The following is a 22,087-nucleotide window of genomic DNA, read 5'->3' on the forward strand; positions in this document are numbered from 1 at the left end:
AAAAGAACAAAAAGAAACTGCCTCATAGTTTGATATGTCCCTGTGGTGTGTCACAGAAAAAAACATTATTATGCAGTTATGGGTGGATACCATATGCCAGAATAGAGAATACGCGCATCAACTGCGAGTCTGGCACGGTATTGTTGCGGGACTGGTAGTTTGCACTGACTGTGAAAAACTAAACACTATTAGTAGTGGTGAATTGGTGACGAGGGAGCGAGTGCAGCTCACCGTCCTCTCTGAGAACGCAACTCACATTGCACCTCCTCTTTCCCGGGTAGGAATGAGACCTATGTGTGCGGAGCTGGGATGACCTCAATATTTTGAACCTTGTTGCTTGTTTTGGTGGTGGCTAAGGTCCTCTCGCTCTCACTCACACACACACACACACAATAACAAACAAAACACCACACATCATTTTCGCCATTTGTAAACCATCGAACAGCGCAGGCAGGTTTTTCTCTGCAAAAGGCTGTATTGCAGACTACACTCGAGAAGAGTTACGGAGTGGAGTACGTTTTGGACCCCCTACGATTTTGGTGTATAGAAAATACATTCTAAAAAGAGGAGCAGTGCAATCAGTCGTGGATCTCAGATATGGCGGGTGTGAAGACATTCAACCTTGTTGTTGGAGTTGTTTTAGTTTTGCAGTCTCTTGGAAATGCGTTTCAAGTGCCTGGAGGGGACCTGACAAACGGTAAGAAGACCTCATATTACTTAATATTTGCACCATGAAGACCTCTTCATATTTGGATAGACAACGATCAAATAAAACACTATGCATGATGCCCTGTAGAGAAACGTTTACATTGTTTATTTATTATTGCCAAGTGCGTTGTGGTGTAATAAGGTTCAATGTGGTGCAATTTCTTTCACTATAGCTCTAATGGTGTACAATAATGAAACTAGGTTATTTGTAGACTCATTTACCCTATATTTTACTGTCTTTAAAATTGTCAGAAAATATTTTGAATGGTGAGTAAAGACCAACTTATATGATAACCTAGACTATATAGATTTTTTTATTAATGCTGTGATATTGCGATTGACAAAAAATCGAATCATCAGCATCCACGACCACCAAAAATAATTTCCATGGTTTTTATCACGTTGTAAATGGGTTATAAAGGTTTGTGCGCTCGTGAGGGTTGATGAGGTTCGTGGTGTGCGTCCGTGTGTGTGTGCTGCGCGCGTCCGCGTTTGAAGACTGCTGGTATTGGATGTGTGCACGCTATTGTTCTCTGCTATTTTTGATTTCAGCCATCGATCCAGCTGTTATATAGGCTAAGTCAGATACTTTATTAGCACAGCACAGCCTGTGTCCCAACATGTTGTCATACTTATTTATATAAGGCATATTGTAAGAGGTGTTGAATGTGTTTATTTTTTCTAGTTTTTCTTTATCACATTTAATGTTTTAAATGTATTAGTTGTGAATCATGAAGGGCTCGATGAATATGGCAATCTAGGGTTGGATTTTTCAAAATAAAATAAAAATGTTTTGCATTTTGACTTAGATGTGGTATCCTATAAAATCCAACAGCCTGCAGTCGATTAGATGCAGATGAAATGAGAACAGGAGATGAAGCAGGAATCCAAATAGGGGGGTTTATTGCACAGACATAGGCGCACATGGGGAAATGTTGCAGGATAACGTTGTGGTTTACTAGGGAAATTCAGGAGGGAGATAAACACGTTAACATACAAGAATGACTGATATGCAAAAGGTATAAATAACAAATGCATCTTACATGGACTGACAGGAAATTAAAAGGATCTTAATATTAACATTTATACATGTTCTTCAATAATGGAAAGTAATCCATTGTTAGTCACACACAACATGGAAAGGAAACCATAAGCTGGCTGCCCCATGCATTCACCAACAGGAATAAGGAAGAATGGAGGGAAAAACTGTTACTTAAATAGTCAATTGTGCTAATGAGCAGAGTGGAGACAGGTGAGGTGAGTGGCAAGGGAGAGGCATGGCCAGTGTAGAGGGAAACCCAGAGGTGCGTTTAGTTTGCCTGAACGTTTGCTACGTTGTGGAACGGTTTGTACTGAACGGCACATTTCTCCAAAATGTTATTGTACGTTCTTGAACAGATTTTGAGGTACTTTTGCTCCCGTTTGGTGGGTGTGGCGAGGTGTGGCTTGAACCAATGAGTGATGTATTTAAAGGGCAGTAGCCATGCTGACAGCGTTCCCCAACCCACAACCCAATCCCTCCCCCTTTTTCAACTGGTCGTGCAGTACAGCATAGTTTCCGTTCAATTCAATGCAGCCCTGGTTTCTGCTGTGAGCCTTTGTAACAGGGAAGACTCCAATCTCCACAGGGCTCTTGTGGATGAGTCCATACTGTCCATACAGGGAAGACACCAATCTCCACAGGGCTCTAGTGGATGAGTGCACACTCTCCAGTGAAGTTATTGAGAAGCATGCAGCTGGGGAACCTCATGCCAACGCTGGTTCTGTTTACAGACATGCTCTTGTTTCCCAGAGACTATTTATTGCTGGCAGGGGAATTTCATCACATATCGGATAGTGGTTAGAGAAATGTATGGTTCCTGACAGCGATAGTAAATGAAAGCCACCTGTGTCTGTATGCATTTGTAGAGCGCTCTTCTGAATGTGTGTCTTTATTTGAGAGAGAAAAACGACTATTAGTATGTGATTGTTTGAGATTTACACGCACCCACACAGCTTTGTTTTCGTGAAATTTCAGGACTTTTTGAAGTATAAAAATGTTTGACCATTAAAAATAATATTTTCCCTAACCACTAAACTTAACCCTACCCCTAACCCTTAACCTAACCCTAACCTTAACCCCAAAAACCCTAAGCCTAAACCTAACCTTAAACCTAACCCTAAACCTAACCCTAACCTTAACCCCAAAACCCTAAACCCAACCCTTAAGCTTAAAATAGAATTTGAACAAATTCAGGACCTGAAAGAAGTTCTTGTTTTCCTACATTTTCAGGACATCCGAGTGAATTGTTAGGAGACTGGGGTCCTGATAATGTAGGAAAACAAGTACATTAGCCAGCATCCACAGCAGCAGAGGACAGGGAAAAGAGACACATTTTGTTGGCTACAGCCACACACACACACACAGCCACACGCACACGCACACACACACACACACACACACACACACACACACACACACACACACACACACACACACACACACACACACACACACACACACACACGCACACACACACACACACACACACACACACACACACACACACACACACACTCACACACACACACACACACACACAGAGCCACATGAAAAATACATTTTGATTTGTTTAACACTTTTTTTGGTTACTACATGATTCCATATGTGTTCTTTTTTAGTTTTGATGTCTTCACTATTATTCTACAATGTAAAAAATAGTAAAAATAAAGAAAAACCCTTGAATGAGTAGGTGTGTCCAAACTTTTGACTGGTACTGTATATATATATAAGAAAAGTGGATATTTTTAAAAATATATATTTTAATGCTTTTATGAATATTGCTAGTAAAAACAGAATAAACAAATGTTGAATTACATACCTACGGTAGAAAAGAGGATAATATTTCTTGCTAATGATGTCAACCTTATTTCTCAACTACACACCTTGGAGCCAATTACACTCACTGGAGTATTTTTTTGCATTTTAGTCATTTAGCAGACGCGCTTATCCAGAGCGACTTCCAGTTAGTGAGTGGATACATTATTCTTTTTTCACACTGGCCCCCCGTGGGAATCAAGCCCACAACCCTGGCATTGCAAGCGCCATGCTCTACCAATTGAGCTACATGGGACCATAGGCTTTGAAGAAAAGCTTCCTACACTTGGACATACATTTTTGCTAACACATGGCTAACCATCGTTTAACCAGCTAAACAGCTGCTCTTAGCGATAATGTGTTTGGAATTACCTTTCTAGCTAGTGCTTGCTAACTGGTTGAACGCGGCACGTGTATAACTACAACCAGTCGGAGATGTCAGGGTTTCCTAGTTCCGACTAGCATGTGAACGCGGCATAATAGGCTATGTTAGAGTTTACACTTCCAATTATAATGTGGGGAGGTCAAAATAATGAAAAACAATCTACCAAATCTATTCATTTTAAAAGGTTGATAATTTCTCCTTGCCATTATCATTCACCTGATGATGAGACAAGACATGCATTTTTTAATTTTTTGCTAACGTATGATGGGGGTCCCTGGGTCGCCAGTTTGCCTGGGAGGGGGTCCCTGGGCAAGAAAAGGTTGAAGACCCCTTTTTCCTTTCCTAGATAGTACATTAATAATAGACAGAAATACCATAATGAACGTCAGCCATGCCCAGTAGATCACCTGCTGGGTGTCAATGAACGGTGGCAATTCAACATGTAGAATCATTGGAAAATTCATAGAAAATGATGGCCGATGATCTGTGGTCAGAGGCGATAGGACGGCCACCCGCTGCTTTAAACCGGCCGTCGGTGCAGTCTGTTTTGTCTCTAAGGCTGTCCACTCTGAAGTTCACTGGGTATCTGGGACCTTGTTGTGTACAACTTACGTGGAGACTGATTCACATACTCTGGTTCTGTCATTAGCCAGCATCCACAGCAGCAGAAGACAGGGAAAAGAGACACATTTTGTTGGCTACAGCCACACACACAAACACAGCCACACAAACACACACACACACACACTACCACACAGGCACACACACACTGCCACACACACACACACAGCCACACACACACACACAGCCACACAAACAACACACACACACACACACACACTGCCACACACACACACACAGCCACACACACACACACAGCCACACAAACACACACACACACACACACACACACACACACACTGCCACACACACACACACACACACACACACACACACACACACACACACACACACACACACACACACACACACACACACACACACAGCCACACACACACACACACGCACGCATACACAGCCACACGCACGCGCACACACACACACACACACACACTACCACACAGACACACACACACTGCCACACACACACACACAGCCACACACACACACACAGCCACACAAACAACACACACACACACACACACACACTGCCACACACACACACACAGCCACACACACACACACAGCCACACAAACACACACACACACACACACACACACACACACACACTGCCACACACACACACACACACACACACACACACACACACACACACACACACAGCCACACACACACACACACGCACGCATACACAGCCACACGCACGCGCACACAGCCACACACACACGCACGCAGCATGCACACATACACAGCCACACGCACGCATGCGCGCACACGCGCACACACACACACTTCCCCTAATAGTTATCAGTGAGAGGAGCTGTGGCTTACATCTGGACGGCATTAGATGAACCCATGGGCTTAACACATTGTTTTTAAACATTCCCACTCATCCTCATAGCCATGTGACGTGATGCCTGTGGGGATGCCAGTGGCACGCTCACACACTGATAGGAACATGTGATGAGGTGTGAATGAAGGAGTCAGGCGCAGGAGGTAAAATACCGAAGTCCAGAGTTTATTCTGTTTACATAAATAAAACGCCCAAAGCGTCAAACTAAGCTATACAAGGGAAAACATTCACCTTGGCATGAATACAGTGAATTGTAGCTCAACCGACAACTCACAACAAACAATCACTCACAAAGACAAGGGAAACAGAGAGAACACTTATACACATACTAATTAGGGGAATGAGCACCAGGTGTGTGTGATTGACAAGACATGACAAGTGGAGTGATGAGAATGGGATCGGCAGTAGCTAGCACTCTGGTGACGACGAACGCCTAAGCCTGCCCGAACCAAGAGGGGGGGCAGCCTCGGCGGAAGTCGTGACAGAACAGAACATGGAGGTATGATTTTGGGGTCAATTCTCACTCTGGTTCCCTCTCAGAGAGAGATACTGTAGGCCACTTCAGTGTGTGCTGCTCCAGTGAGTGTTGATCTGCTCGCTAACAATGCGGTCTGATTTAAATGCCTGCGTTGAGGACTGTTAATATGCTAAGATTGTGGTTGTGTGTGGAATGCCATGTGAAAGTGGAGCGCTCTGTTGTATGGGATTCAGGGACAGTGCTGTTCTGTGCTACACACTGTGCTATGCAGAGTTGAATGGGTAACGAGTGACTTAACCATGACAGGCAGTTATCCACGACCCTAGCTCTGGGACCCCTGCTTCTCATCCATCATAATGCCACAGGCTGCCTCCGCTCTCACACACACACTGACACACACTGACACACACTGACACAGACACACGATACAAGCCACACTTGTACACACTCAAACACAGAGTTGATGCAGTGGTTTCTTAGCACCGCCACACATAACCTTCAAAAGGCTAATACAGTTTTGACCTTCATGGCTAATACATTCTATCTGACTTGTCTGGCGAGGTGTCGTCGGGCCGTGTGACACAAGCCTTACTGGCAAAACGGGCCACAAAATAGCTCTTTCTGTCTGTTCTGAAAGAAAAGACGTTGTCGAGTCAGAAAGAGGAGAAGTGCGGGAAGTTTATAAGCCTTCTTGAAAGGAATTTGTCTCTCTCTCTCTCTCTCTCTCTCTCTCTCTCTCTCTCTCTCTCTCTGCACATTCTCTATCCGGTCACAATAAACCAGGATGCGTGCCAAATGGCATCATATTCCCTATATAGTGCACTACTTTTAACCAGGGTCCATAGGGCTTTTGGGGCAATTTGTGACGGAACCCCAGTCTCTTTATTGGCTCTCTGAAACTTCCATGGATGGACGGAGGATGACGGGGGTGGGGTGGTAGGAGCCGAGGAAGGGGTGGTGTGGGTCATTGTCTTTCTTGCTCTAAATGTGGTGACAAGCCCTCTATGCCACACAGGACCTTGATGGTACGGTCCCATAGCGCAACACAGCAACACCAGGCTCTCGCGTTAGTCACACCTCGAACCCTGTCATCTCGGGTTCACCCCTTCGCTCTGTGAAGAACCCTTCTAGATAGCGTGTAGGGGGGTAGGGGGCATGGGATAGAGGATAGAGGGTAGAGTCAGAGAGAGAGGGGTGAGAGGGGCTCAATAGGCACAGAGACAAAGTAAAGAGGTCAGTGGTTAATGAAACCCAGTGCAGTTAAGATGCTATTTATGTACAGCTATTGTCTTTCATGCTGTTTCCAATCTCTTTCATGTCCATCTCTGCCCTTTGTCTCACACAGTCATCAGGGATTTTAGCTTTTCTAAGCCTTTTCTTAGAATTACAGTAATCACTCTCAGTGGGGTGTGTTTTGTGCTTTTGTCTTGTGTTTATTAGATAAGTATAAGCACTTAAGACTGGATTGTGTTTATTAGGCCCCCTATAAAAGGTTGAGAAAGCAGGAATTGGTGGATTGAAGGATTGGTGTTGGCTGTAAGTGACTTTTATTGAATAAACTGCATCTGAATGGGCTTAACTGAGTGCTCTCTCTGTTAAGATAACTAAATGGTGAGAATTCAATTTGCCATGCATGATAAACCCTTTGATAAACAGCCCAGCAGGATAGGCTTATCATAGTCTATCAGGGACGGCCTGTTCAATAGGGCGATATGGGCGACGCACTGCCAAACGGGAAAAGGAAGGGATTTTTTTTCTAATCAATTATATCACGGCAACAGTAGTTATCAGTGTTGTAATCTATACGTCTGATCTGCCACAGTGCCACACTGCCACTAAATGTCGAATCAGGCTAAAGTCGTGCTTCAAATGGCTCCACCCCCTTTTGGGGCGATTTCAGTCAGATTGAAAATCGCCCAGAACTTCTGTCATAGACTCCCATGTAAAATCTATTTTTTTCAAATTTCAGAGCCTTCAATACAATCTCAATGGGTGTCTGTGGGCTTGCACTTACGCGCTTTCGTCATACGTTACGTAACCATGAACGTAACTGAGAAAAGAGTGGATTGTTTGAAAGAAGTTCCTTTTTGTCGGCGAACAAATGGAGATAAATTGGCAACGAAACAATTAGGACCTCCCAGACCAAATTTAATAATTCAACAGGTTTCTACTAAAGGCGGAAAGTCCTACACCCGAGGATTTTCCAAAAATTGGTACGAACGAAAAAGACATTGCCACTCACTCAACTGGATGACGAGGGATACAGGCTAGCTGTCCGCCGCCACAACGATGAGGTTAGTGTTGATAATCACAAGTTTACTGGATGTGGATATGGTGTAATAAAGGCAGTTTATTCAGAGGTAAATATATCTGGAATCGCGTTCACGGACCCGTTCGTCAAACTCTTAGGGAGCTATAAATTAAGCCCCATTACTTACCATATCAGATAAGAGAAATTGCTGCAGCTACATATATTTTACATCCTGGCCCTACATAGTTCACTATTTGCATCACTTACCAAAATATTACATGTGGTCATATATGCTTGGAAAGTGGAGATGCCATAGAACGTCAAAAAAGTAAACATTGCTGGAGACACATTGCCGTTTTGGAGAAGACATCGCGTTTGCTAGCGAAGAGATTTGTTGTGGCAAATGAACTTGGGCTGGGAATTGCCAGGAACCTCACGATAAGATATATGCATCAGCATTGCGAGTCTCATGATTCTATACGTATTGCGATTCGATACTGTGATTTTATTGCGCACCATATGTCTGTTGCAGAGGGATCAGAAAGCCATGAGAACGAGTTTTGATCAGTCATGGAAATAAAAGTGCTGAAAACAAATTGGCTCCCAATGTGAAAAGATTGAGAACAAGCTATGAAGGAACAATAATGGTGTTTTGGTGCAGGTACAGCCAACTAGCGCTAAAATATTGCGATATTGTCAATACAGTATATCGTAAAGTATCACTATGTAACTCGATTTCTTTCACCCCAATCCCTCAAATTAACGGTAAATAACTGAATTGTTTGCCCCACATTTAGCTAAGATGATTAGCTAGCCAGCTAAAATGTTTTAGTTAGTTAGCAGTCGCATCTACAATAGTTTACTGTCAATAACATGTCTCCAAAAATGACGTGGTGTCTCCAATTGTGTTGACATTTTACAATTGCAATGCGCATCCATGAGTATCCACTTTCTGTAGCTCAGCTGGTAGAGCATGGTGCTTGTAACGCCAAGGTAGTGGGTTCGATCCCCGGGACCACCCATACACAAAAATGTATGCACGCATGACTGTAAGTCGCTTTGGATAAAAGCGTCTGCTAAATGGCATATTATTATTATTATTATTATTATTATTATTATTCTGAAGAGAGCCCCGAAACATTGTGTGCAGACATTTTATGCAATAAATGAAGTAGGTTCAATCTAGTAGTTCTGATCTTCTGATTGGTCCTGATGAGTTGGGCGAGGTCCCCTGCAGGCTACTGTCACTGTTGCATTGGCTCTGAGTCGGGTTCTCTGTCTTCAAATGTTCAGCCTAAGAGAGGGGATTTTTGTGTGTGTGTGTGTGTGTGTGTGTGTGTGTGTTTAACAGTGATGATGATGTGTGTGTGTGTGTGTGTTTAACAGTGATGATGTGTGTGTGTGTGTGTTTGTGTGTGTGTGTGTCCTCAGAGCAAGAACTCGTGAGTTGGAAGAACTGAGAGGCCTATGGCGTGGGTGTTGTCCTTGGCCACCTGCTGACAAGGCTGACAAGATAGGACCCTTTTGTCCATTGTTATTGGATAGGAACAGAACTTATAACCAGCTCCTGACCTAAATAGATCTTAGCACAACATTTTACTCAACATATCATATTCCATATTCACTATAACAAATATATTTACTACGACATTAGCAAGAACCGCCACATCCTCAGCCGGCTAATCCAGTGTGTGAAGTTTTGCGGAGTGTTTGAGTTAGCTTTGCGAGGCAAAGATGAAACTGAGGGCTCCACCAACCCTGGTAAGCCAACACTTTTGAGATCAGTCAATAAATGCTTCTGGTATTGACTTATATGCTGCCCCTGTCTTCATGTTGTTGCTGGACATATCTTTTTTTAAATGTGTGTAGGTCACCTAAATCATCAGAAAAATTGCCCCTCCTGAGAATTTTTTCAGGAGCCGCCACTGTAGTCTATGACAACTGATCTCAGACCAGCCACCGAAACCAAGATTAATCCACAGGTAGAGCCTTATCTGTTGTCTGGCTGTCCCAGCAGCTGTACGATGCTTCCTTTGCCTCAGCTGGATAGTCTTAACAAGAAAGATAAATGTGTTTCTGAGATGGAAGGATTTTCACCAGGCTTCCTTCGCATGCAGGGCAGAGGTGAGTGTTTGATGATAAAGGAGGAGAGGAGATTTGGGGAGAGTGCACTCCTTTACCTCTCCCCCATCTTCTGCTTTCTTTCCTGGGCATGCAAGTGTACTAGTGTAGAGGGGTGATAGTGTGGAGTGAGAGGGATGGTAGTATGCAAGACCACATGGTAATAGGGCATGGGCTATAAAGGGAAGTATGTTGCACCTATATAGTCTGTTCCGTGTTAGAAAGGCCATACTCAATCATGTAAGGTTGCATGTTGTCCTCAGTTATCAACAAAATCATGGGAAGAAGTTGAGCTCTCAAATACTGCATAACTGCTGAAAATGGCAGTATTATAGAAGCAGTACCTGAACATATCAGTCGTCCTGTCGGAGGATTTGGGGGGAAAAATATTTTGAACATACAGTGGGGAAAAAAAGTATTTAGTCAGCCACCAATTGTGCAAGTTCTCCCACTTAAAAAGATGAGAGAGGCCTGTAATTTTCATCATAGGTACACGTCAACTATGACAGACAAAATGAGAAAAAAAATCCTGAAAATCACATTGTAGGATTTTTAATGAATTTATTTGCAAATTATGGTGGAAAATAAGTATTTGGTCAATAACAAAAGTTTCTCAATACTTTGTTATATACCCTTTGTTGGCAATGACACAGGTCAAACGTTTTCTGTAAGTCTTCACAAGGTTTTCACACACTGTTGCTGGTATTTTGGCCCATTCCTCCATGCAGATCTCCTCTAGAGCAATGATGTTTTGGGGCTGTCGCTGGGCAACACGGACTTTCAACTCCCTCCAAAGATTTTCTATGGGGTTGAGATCTGGAGACTGGTTAGGCCACTCCAGGACCTTGAAATGCTTCTTACGAAGCCACTCCTTCGTTGCCCAGGCGGTGTGTTTGGGATCATTGTCATGCTGAAAGACCCAGCCACGTTTCATCTTCAATGCCCTTGCTGATGGAAGGAGGTTTTCACTCAAAATCTCACGATACATGGCCCCATTCATTATTTCCTTTACACGGATCAGTCGTCCTGGTCCCTTTGCAGAAAAACAGCCCCAAAGCATGATGTTTCCACCCCCATGCTTCACAGTAGGTATGGTGTTCTTTGGATGCAACTCAGCATTCTTTGTCCTCCAAACACGACGAGTTGAGTTTTTACCAAAAAACCATATGACATTCTCCCCAATCCTCTTCTGGATCATCCAAATGCACTCTAGCAAACTTCAGACGGGCCTGGACATGTACTGGCTTAAGCAGGGGGACACGTCTGGCACTGCAGGATTTGAGTCCCTGGCGGCGTAGTGTGTTACTGATGGTAGGCTTTGTTATTTTGGTCCCAGCTCTCTGCAGGTCATTCACTAGGTCCCCCCGTGTGGTTCTGGGATTTTTGCTCACTGTTCTTGTGATCATTTTGACCCCACGGGGTGAGATCTTGCGTGGAGCCCCAGATCGAGGGAGATTATCAGTGGTCTTGTATGTCTTCCATTTCCTAATAATTGCTCCCACAGTTGATTTCTTCAAACCAAGATGCTTACCTATTGCAGATTCAGTCTTCCCAGCCTCGTGCAGGTCTACAATTCTGTTTCTGGTGTCCTTTGACAGCTCTTTGGTCTTGGCCATAGTGGAGTTTGGAGTGTGACTGTTTGAGGTTGTGGACATGTGTCTTTTATACTGATAACAAGTTCAAACCGGTGCCATTAATACAGGTAACGAGTGGAGGACAGAGGAGCCTCTTAAAGAAGAAGTTACAGGTCTGTGAGAGCCAGAAATCTTGCTTGTTTGTAGGTGACCGAATACTTATTTTCCACCATAATTTGCTAATAAATTCATTAAAAATCTTACAATGTGATTTTCTGGATTTTTTTCCTCATTTTGTCTGTCATAATTGACGTGTACCTATGATGAAAATTACAGGCCTCTCTCATCTTTTTAAGTGGGAGAACTTGCACAATTGGTGGCTGACTAAATACTTTTTTCCCCCACTGTACATTAATGAAACATTAGGAGCAACTTTGGATACATTTTCTTGGTCCTACAGTCATTACATTGTCAGAGTACTTAAAGGGGAGTTGCTGCTTTCAACTGATGTAAAAAAAAATATATAGAGTGGGTAGTTCTTCCGACAGTGGCACAGCGTTGCTTTGATCTCAGCTGAAGCAGGCTGAGGTTGAGAAAGAGCAGAGGGAGCACCCGACAACATCTTAAAGCAGCCAGCCAGTCACAGAGAGATTAAGGAGCATAGCCCTAAAACATGATACACTTCAGCAAGTATAACACATTTCACTGAGTTAAACTAAGAGTCAGCTCATCAGACTACTGGGTTTTACAAGAGCAGAGAGAGTAGCTCGCTGCCTCAGAGGACCTGGCTGCCTGTGTAACGGAATATCAGCCAGTTATGTGTTGTGTTGTCTACTCTGTATACTCTGTATTAGTGGTCCCAGTTGGGTAGCGTCAGTTAGCACGCCGCCTCAATGAGGTAATACATACAAAATGTATACTCGCATGACTGTAAGTTGCTTTGGACAAAAGCATCTGCTAAATGGCATATTATATATATTTTTTTAATTAATGGCATGGAACACGGATGGGACTACGGGATGTTTGTTTGGGACGGACCCCGTGGAGAGGGAAACCGAAAAGCTCCTGTTAAGTGTGTGTGTGTGTGTGTGTGTGTGTGTGTGTGTGTGTGTGGGTGTGTGTGTCTGTCTGTCTGTCTGTCTGTCTGTCTGTCTCTCTCTCTCTCTCCATGTGTCTGCGTGCGTTTCTGTATGTGCATATGTATACCACTCTCTCCCTCTCTCTCTATTTTGTGTGTGTGTTGAGTGTTGACAGTTGTATACCACTCTCTCTCTCTCTCTCTCTATCTCTCTCTCTCTCTCTCTCTCTCTCTAACCATGTGTCTCTCTCTCTCTCTATTTCTCTCTTTCTCTCCCTCTTAATTCAATTAAATTCAAAGGGGTTTTATTGGCATGGGAAGCATGTTTACATTGCAAAAGCAAGTGACTCTGTCTCTCTCTAACTCTCTCTCTCTCTATGTGTTTGGTGTGTGTCTTGAGTGTTGACAGTCACTGGAGAGTGTGGAGTGTTGAATAACCGCTCTGGGTGTGTCATGAAGGAGGGCCAGGGCCTTCAGGGGCCTTTCAGTGTGCCCAGGCATGCTGAAAGGAACACAAAGGGCCAGGGGAAGACCCTCTCACCCCGGCCAGTCAGCAGGCTTCATTTCCCCAGCCCAGCGGGACCAGCGGCTCCCATTTGTACCAGACCAGGCTGTGTCACTCACTGCGGCTAATAACATGCTGCTACATGCCTTTGTAGCATATACGCGTGTGTGTGTGTTAGTGTGTGTGTGTATGCGTGTGTGTGCGTGTGTAAAAGAGAGAGTGTTTATGTGTGTGTTTGGTGTTGTCATTCTCTCAAAGTTTTATTTTCCTCTCTCTCTTTTTTTCTCCAGCACTGAGAATGTTTTCTGTAAAGTTTCCTCCCTCCTGATCCAATGCCAACCACATCCTGATCTGTTTATTGAGTTTTAATATCAAACTCGAAATGATAATCATCAATTATTTTCATCTCATATTTATTTTTTCATTTGCTGTAATATGAAATGAAACCTGCCAGGATAATAATAATTCAGTGTTAAGGTAGGAAGGTTTCCAAAAAAGTTCCAAGGGTATTCAGCTTGCCAGCTTCTCACTTAGAATTGTTCTACTGTTGATGCTGCTCTGTACTCAGCGATATTAGTGGTAAAGATGTTTTGAGCTGTCTGCAAGTCCAAGCAGAACTATGGGATTCCCTCGTTCTGAGAGCAACAACACAGTCTTTGTTTCTGTGCCTGGAAAGAGGCTGTCTTGCTGCCCAAATGTCTCTCCCGCTCCCAAACAAACTCATCCTTACAACCAGCAACCATGCCCTGCAGCAATAACAGTCAATGAAGTGTCTTGGGTTAAAATAAAATACTTCACACTACCACAAGTACATTTTTGGGTCAGAAATGGGGAGGACAGATGTTGAAATCAAAGTCATGTTTTTGTGAACTATCACCTCTGTCAGGAAACGGGTAAATATCGTCTCGCTCTATAACTTTAAGACATTTTCCTTATGGATAATAAGGACGATTCCCATGGTCGTAAGCTTTGAGATGGTATTTAATTGTCATATGGGTGTTTACTGTATGGGTGATTTTTGGTTGTCGTCAGATTCTCCATTCACAGAGATGGGCGGGTGCTCTTCCTCATTTGATTGAGTACTACTAAATGCAGCAGAAAATAAATTAGCTCCGATTTAGTGTCGGCCTGCCTCGGGGGAGAAATTGAGAAAGTGTGTCGCCTATCATGTGTGTGGGAAAGCAAGAGGAAAACATTGTTCGGTCATTTGTTTGTGTATACTGTATACTGTAGGCTAAATGACTGATGGATTACGAGCACAGCTCTGCTTGTAGAGACTCCAAAGTTAGGCCTGGAGTTTTCCCTAGTCATAGGGTTAGAAAAAACTCCTGTCCCTACTCTAAAGCAATGATAGTTTCACTGGTGATCTACTTAGTGGTTGCTGTTTTGGAGATACTCAGGGACTCTGAGGAGCTGCCTGGAAAGGGAGGATCCTGGTTCAAGGACTCTCCCATCAGCCACCTGTGTTTGTTTGAGCGAATGCTAGCTGCCTGGTGCTTCTGATCTGTCCTGATGTTTCCCAGCTGTTTGGACCCTGCGGGTCTAAACGCATCCCAAATGGCACCATATTCCCTATACTACTTTTGACCATGGCCCATAGGGAATAGGGTGCCATTTGGGACGCACTATCTGTCAGCAGATAACTCATCCCTCCCTCCCCGCAATGCACAGGATGTGTGTTTCTCTTGGACTCTCTCTCAAACCCAATATCTACTCTGGGATTCTTACTTAACCTAATGATCATTAACCTAATGGTTAGAAATATTTACACAATTTACAGGAGTGATCAACCTCTGGCTGACATTACGGCACCGTGGCAAAAAAACAAAAAACCTTCCCTGGGAGTCTTCGTTAACACGATGACTGTGATTGTTTACCTGGGTTGTATTCGAAAAATGAAAATGAGCATTTCTTATTAGATAAGTTCAGGCTAGAGAGCTGCGTTGCCCCTGTGTGTCCCGACATAAAGGATTGTGGCACCGTCAGCATATTTCAAGCACCTCTTTGTCGCACTATTCACAAACTCTCATAGGATAATTCTGCTTCAAGTTCAGTAGCCTTCCTCTCATCTCTTGGGTGTGTGAGATAAAATGCACCTCTGCGTGGTCTCAATGAAATAGCCTATAGGCTATATGCATGGGCGGAGAAGCAAGCACAGCTGTCTTTCCATGTTAATTAACTTCCTAAATATTATAGGCTATAGTTTAGTCTCCGACATTGATAACACGTTTATTTTTTCTCTGCCTGCAAATTGTCCCGCTCCTATTAAAGTTATGCAAGATTATTTCAAAACGTTGTCTTTCTGTTTTGTAGGCTATTTGCTATCTATTGTATTAAAAGCACCTCTGTCGCAGTATTCACAAACTCCAATAGCCCAATTCTTCCTGATTTATGTTCAGTATCCTATATTTCTTCTCTTTTGTAGGGCGTGCGAAATCAAGTGTGCCTATATGTGTAGTCTCAATTAAATAGCCTGTAGACTAGGCTATATGGGCAGAGAAACACTGTGCAGTTGTCTTTAACTTCCCAAATGTGATAGGCTTTAGTTTAGACTCTGACATTAACTGGAAATAAATATATTTTACTCTGCTTGCAAATCGTCCTGCTCCTAAAAGTTATACAAAATGTAGCTCAAGTCCAGTAAGTGTCCACTCTCCTCCTATATTTTGCCCCAACTCTACTCTCTTTCAAACTACGTCTACCCTATTGGCTGATATAGCCCAATAATATCGATGGCCTAAAAAATGGGTAAGAATCTCTGGTATTTTAACCTATTTCCTGATCTTGACTAGGGTGGCAAAAATGCTGGGACCGGAGCTGCAAAGCGAGCTACACACCTAAAATAACATTGCGGGACTGCGGTTGGGTTCGGGACCAGTTCGGGTGGGAGTCGGACAAGAAGTAAGCGGAAGCGGGCTGGCGCAGTATGAAAAGAAGCAGGACGAATAAATCAGTCCCGTGCAGACTTCTAGTTCAGGCATTTCCTCCCTGTTTCAGTCTGTTTTCTTCCGTTTGTTGCCTAATGAATACGACCCGGATGAACCATGCAGAGGGAGGGCGGATTAAGAGGTATGACAAGGATGGGAATTAACAACAGGAGTTTCTGGTAAAGGCTGTGTGGTTGCTGCCAAGTGCTCTCAGGCTCACCCCTCTCCTTACTGGCTGCCTGGGAGGCTTCCTGGAGCTCAACTCAGACACACAGCCTTGTTTTTAGGCTTTGTACTGTAACGGTAGGTGTGTGCATGTGTGTGTGTGACTGGTAGTGACTGGCAGGAAGCTCTGCCTAGGTAACCGGAGACTCTCTCAGTGAGGCCTGTGTTAATCCTGTGGAATGCCCCGTGGCGTGTCTGAGAGTTAATTATGTTCTATGGAGAGAGCATACGTCCCAATTTGCACCCTATTTCCTTCATAGTGCAGTGCCATTTGGGACGCAACTATAGGGTGCCATTTGGGACACAACTATAGGGTGCCAGTTGGGACTCAACTATAGGGTGCCATTTGGGACGCAACTATAGGGTGCCAGTTGGGACTCAAATGTGTACAGTCTGAGAAGAACAAACAACACCCCTCTTGAGCCGTAGGTGTGGTAGAGTTTACACATGTTGTGACTCAGAGGTCGACACTATTTCAATTGCACAGGAACACTATATCAAAGTTGGTGGTGGAGTGCAGACGTTTCATAATAAATTGGCTGGTCTGAATGAGAAACGTTGGTTGTGAAAACATTGGTGTTTTTTCCTCACAGCTAGCGCCTTTATTTGCCTCAGGTATTTGATGTTTTCAGCAATGGCCGTAGGCATGTGCTATTAAATATTGGAAGGAGAATGTTCAAAGGCTGCTTTTGTGGTTAGCGCCTTTATTTGCCTCAGGTATTTGATGTTTTCAGCAATGGCCGTGGGCATGTGCTGTTAAATATTGGAAGGAGAATGTTCAAAGGCTGCTTTTGTGGTTCTTTTGCATACGTTTATTTAACCAGGTAAAAAGAGCTGAATAGTATGCCTGGGTCTGTAGAGCTGTTCAAGTGCAGTGTATTTTCTAAGCAAGATAAATGATGTCACAGGACTAGCCCTGTGTGCTAGGCCTTCATATGCATAGTGCACAATGTAGGGAATCGGGTGCCATTTGGGACACACACTATGTGTCAGTTGTAATGTCCCTCTGGTCTTGTGTCTATTTCAAGTTGTTTTGATGAGTGGGAAGTTGTCAGGTGGTGGTGAGCCACACTAATCTCATCATCAATACTCCTAATTGACTCTGATTAAGTGTCTTTTGTCTACTGGACCCCGGATGACACTAATTGCGATAGAGAGCAAATTAATCCTGGCAGATGAATTAGGAATTCATTATTCATGCCATTACACACCAGTAATTGATGCGCCCTCCTCCAATGAAGGGGTCACGACAGGTTGTAGACTTGACGTCACTCAACCATCAGTACTGACCGATCCGTGGGCGGTGAGGGGAAGGAAGCATCTAAGTGGTGGCTGGTGGGCAGAGATATCGGAGGACAGGCTCATTGTAATGGCTGGAATGGAATGAATAGAACGGACTCAAACACATCAAAGACGTGGTTTCCTTGTTTTTGATACCGTTCCATTCAATCTTTAATCCATTCCAGCCATTATGATTAGCTGTCCTCCCTCCCTCATCCTCACCAGCCTCCTATGATCTAAGTCCATCTAGGTATGAAAATTCTGCCCTAAATGTCATCCATAAGATGAGCTGACATGGTTGCTTCCTGTTATTGTGCCCTACGGGGACAGAGGATGACTCGTCTCTCAAAACATCTACTTCCTGCTGATCCTAGGGGGGTTATGGGTGTCAGGGGAGATGGATCCAGATATTGATGAAGTGTCAGCCTGACTCTCTCCCTCTTGGGTCCTCTCTCCCTTCTGATAGCACTGCCGGGAAAAGTAGCCAAGGTGCCAATGCAAAGTGCATTATCACGGCTCTGGCATTGTGAGCTGCCAACCAAACTCTATCTCAACGCATTTTATAAATGCAATAAATACAGGCTAGTGGGGGATTTAATCAGAGATCTGTCAGTCTATAAATTTCTCCTCTGTTCAATTTTTTTGGCCCTAGCTTTGTAGAGCTGCCGGTAAGCCTATCGGAGGCGCCGGTCAAACATCAAGTGTCCGATCCAAAGACCTGTCTGCTCCTTGATGTATGCTGTACAAGTCTTTTTTATTGACTTTGGCAGAAAATATTGACGAACCGACGAGGAGAAAGAACAAAAATGAATTATTTGGCATTATTTTTTGCCTTTCCCAGCAAGGGAAGTGTTTTGCATATAAAAGTTGATGCTTTCTAAGCAAATGAGTGATTCTCTGGTATCAACAATAAATCCCCACTGTAGAAGCTATTTCCCTTTTTCTGTACGAGATGTAAAAAAATGTCCGTATGCAGAGAAGTGATTTTTCTGGGAGCATTTTCCTCAAAGAAGTTGTTTGGGAGATGAGCCCGAACAGAGCCTGGAGAGAAACACAGAGCCACATGCTGAGGGAAAGACTGTTTTATTGTCTGCACATTATTTCTGGAAGTAATTAGGATTCAACAAACTGAATGGATGGATGAACACACAGAGCTTATTAAAAGGTCAGTCTCCCTCACTTGGATGGCATTGACTGACTGACTGACTGTGTGTGTGTGTGTGTGTGTGTGTGTGTGTGAGTCAGAGCAGGCTGGTGGGAGGAGCTATAGGAGGACGGGTTCATTGTAATGGCTGGAATGTGAAGAATGGAACGGAGTCAAACATGTGGTTTCCATATGTTTAATACCGATCCATTAAATCCATTCCAGACATTACAATGAGCCTGTGTGAGTGTGTGCATTTGCATGTGTGCTGAGAGAGAGAGAGAGAGAGAGAGAGAGAGAGAGAGAGAGAGAGAGAGAGAGAGAGAGAGAGAGAGAGAGAGAGAGAGAGAGAGAGAGAGAGTAATGTTTACTGTTAATATTTATTGTTTATTTCACTTTTGTTTACTATCTACTTCACTTGCTTTGGCAATGTTAACATACGTTTCCCATGTCAATAAAGCCCTTAAATTGAATTGAATTGAATTGAGAGAGAGAGAGAGAGAGAGACCTGTTGCCACAAGAAAAGGGCAACCAGTGAAGAACAAACACCATTGTAAATACAACCCATATTTATGTTTATTTATTTTCCCATTTGTACTTGTTTCCTATTTGCACATTGTTACAACACTGTATATATACATAATATGACATTTGAAATGTCTTTATTCTTTTGAAACTTCTGAGTGTAATGTTTACTGTTAATATTGACTGTTTATTTCACTTTTGTTTACTATCTACTTCACTTGCTTTGGCAATGTTAACATACGTTTCCCATGCCAATAAAGCCCTTAAATTGAATTGAATTGAATTGAATTGAGAGAGAGAGAATATATTGAGCAGTCACTCTACACCGAGACATCCACAGCTGCCAAGTATTGACACTGTTTCTCCTAACAGATAAAACTGATGGGACAAATGAGTTATTTTGGAATAATTATTGAGAGAGCGATAGAAAGAGATCCAGGCTCTGTCGTAGCCGGCCGCGACCGGGAGACCCATGGGGCGGCGCACAATTGGCCCAGCGTCGTCCAGGGTAGGGGAGGGAATGGCCGGCAGGGGATGTAGCTCAGTTGGTAGAGCATGGCGTTTGCAACGCCAGGGTTGTGGGTTCGATAAAATAATGTATGTGCTAACTGTAAGTCGCTCTGGATAAGAGTGTCTGCTAAATGACTAAAATGTAAATGTAAAATGTAGATGGATAAAGATGAGGGGTAGAAGACAGATGGTGAATGAAAGAGAGGAGAAATGAGAGAGAGAGAGGGGGAAAGTATTTTCCTACTAGCACTGACTTTGCTGATAACTACTTTATTAAGGGAAAATGTATGACAGTGATATGTGGTTGTCTTACCCAGCTATCTTAAGATGAATGCTCTAATTGAAGTTGCTCTGGATAAGAGCGTCTGCTAAAGGACTAAAATGTAAATAAAATGAGAGCGAGAGAGAGAAACAAGGAGACTCATTGAAGAGAAAGTGCTGTGATAATGATGCTATCTCCCAATGGGTTCTCCTATCTGTCCTTGGCTGTGTCCCAAATGGCACCCTATATTCCCAATAGGGGGCACTACTTTTGACCACTATGTAGGGAATAGGGTGCTATTTGGGACGGGACCCTCAATTACAGTTGAAGTCGGAAGTTTACATACACTTAGGTTGGAGTCATTAAAACTTGTTTTACAACAACTCCACAAATTTCTTGTAAACAAACTATAGTTTTGACAAGTCGGTATATAATTTACTGTATCACAATTCCAGTGGGTCAGAAGTTTACATACACTACGTTGACTGTGCCTTTAAACAGCTTGGAAAATTCCAGAAAATGATGTAATGGCTTTAAAAGCTTCTGATAGGCTAATTGACATCATTTGAGTCAAATGGAGGTGTACCTTTGGATGTATTTCAAGGCCTACCTTCAAACTCAGTGCCTCTTTGCTTGACATGGGAAAATCAAAAGAAATCAGCCAAGACCTCAGAAAAGAAATTGTAGACCTCCACAAGTCTGGTTCATCCTTGGGAGCAATTTCCAAACGCCTGAAGGTACCACATTCATCTGTACAAACAATAGTACGCAAGTGTAAACACCATGGGACCACGCAGCCGTCATACCGCTCAGGATGGAGACGCGTTTTGTCTCCTAGAGATGAACGTACTTTGGTGCAAAAAGTGCAAATAAATCCCAGAACAACAGCAAAGGACCTTGTGAAGATGCTGGAGGAAACAGGTACAAAATTATCTATATCCACAGTAAAACGAGTCCTATACCGACATAACCTGAAAGGCCGCTCAGCAAGGAAGAAGTCACTGCTCCAAAATCGCCATAAAAAAGCCAGACTACGGTTTGCAACTGCACATGGGGACAAAGATTGTACTTTTTGGAGAAATATCCTCTGGTCTGATGAAACAAAAATATAATTGTTTGGCCATAATGACCATCGTTATGTTTGGAGGAAAAAGGGGGTGGCTTGAAAGCCGAAGAACTCCATCCCAACCGTGAAGCACGGGGGTGGCAGCATGATGCTGTGGGGGTGCTTTGCTGCAGGAGGGACTGGTGCACTTCACAAAATAGATGGCATCATGAGGAAGGAAAATTTGGTGGATATATTGAAGCAACATCTCAAGACATCAGTCAGGAAGTTGAAGCTTGGTCACAAATGGGTCTTCTAATTGGACAATGGCCCCAAGCATACTTCCAAAGTTGTGGCAAAATGGCTTAAGGACAACAAAGTCAAGGTATTGGAGTGGCCATCACAAAGCCCTGACCTCAATCCTATAGAACATTTGTGGGCAGAACTGAAAAAGCGTGTGCGAACAAGGAGGCCTACAAACCTGACACCAGCTCTGTCAGGAGGAATGGGCCAAAATTCACCCAACTTATTGTGGAAAGCTTGTGGAAGGCTACCCAAAACGTTTGACTCAAGTTAAACAATTTAAAGGCAATGCTACCAAATACTAATTGAGTGTATGTAAACTTCTGACCCACTGGGAATGTGATGAAAGAAATAAAAGCTTAAATAAATCATTCTCTCTACTATTATTCTGACATTTCACATTCTTAAAATA

At 43.4% G+C, this 22,087-nt stretch overlaps 1 protein-coding gene across 1 annotated transcript in view; it reads left to right on the plus strand.

Annotated features, from left to right (window-relative positions):
• The first annotated feature begins 211 nt into the window (after positions 1–211).
• plxdc2b (plexin domain containing 2b) overlaps positions 212–22,087 on the plus strand; it is a 202,601-nt gene continuing 180,725 nt past the window's right edge. Inside the window, exon 1 of the mRNA XM_041881132.2 lies at positions 212–697. Coding sequence (XP_041737066.2) covers positions 598–697 — 100 coding nt within the window. The 5' untranslated portion in view covers positions 212–597. The remainder of the gene's footprint in view (positions 698–22,087) is intronic.

This window comes from Coregonus clupeaformis, chromosome 7 (assembly GCF_020615455.1).
Source record: "Coregonus clupeaformis isolate EN_2021a chromosome 7, ASM2061545v1, whole genome shotgun sequence".
Lineage (NCBI taxonomy): Eukaryota > Metazoa > Chordata > Actinopteri > Salmoniformes > Salmonidae > Coregonus > Coregonus clupeaformis.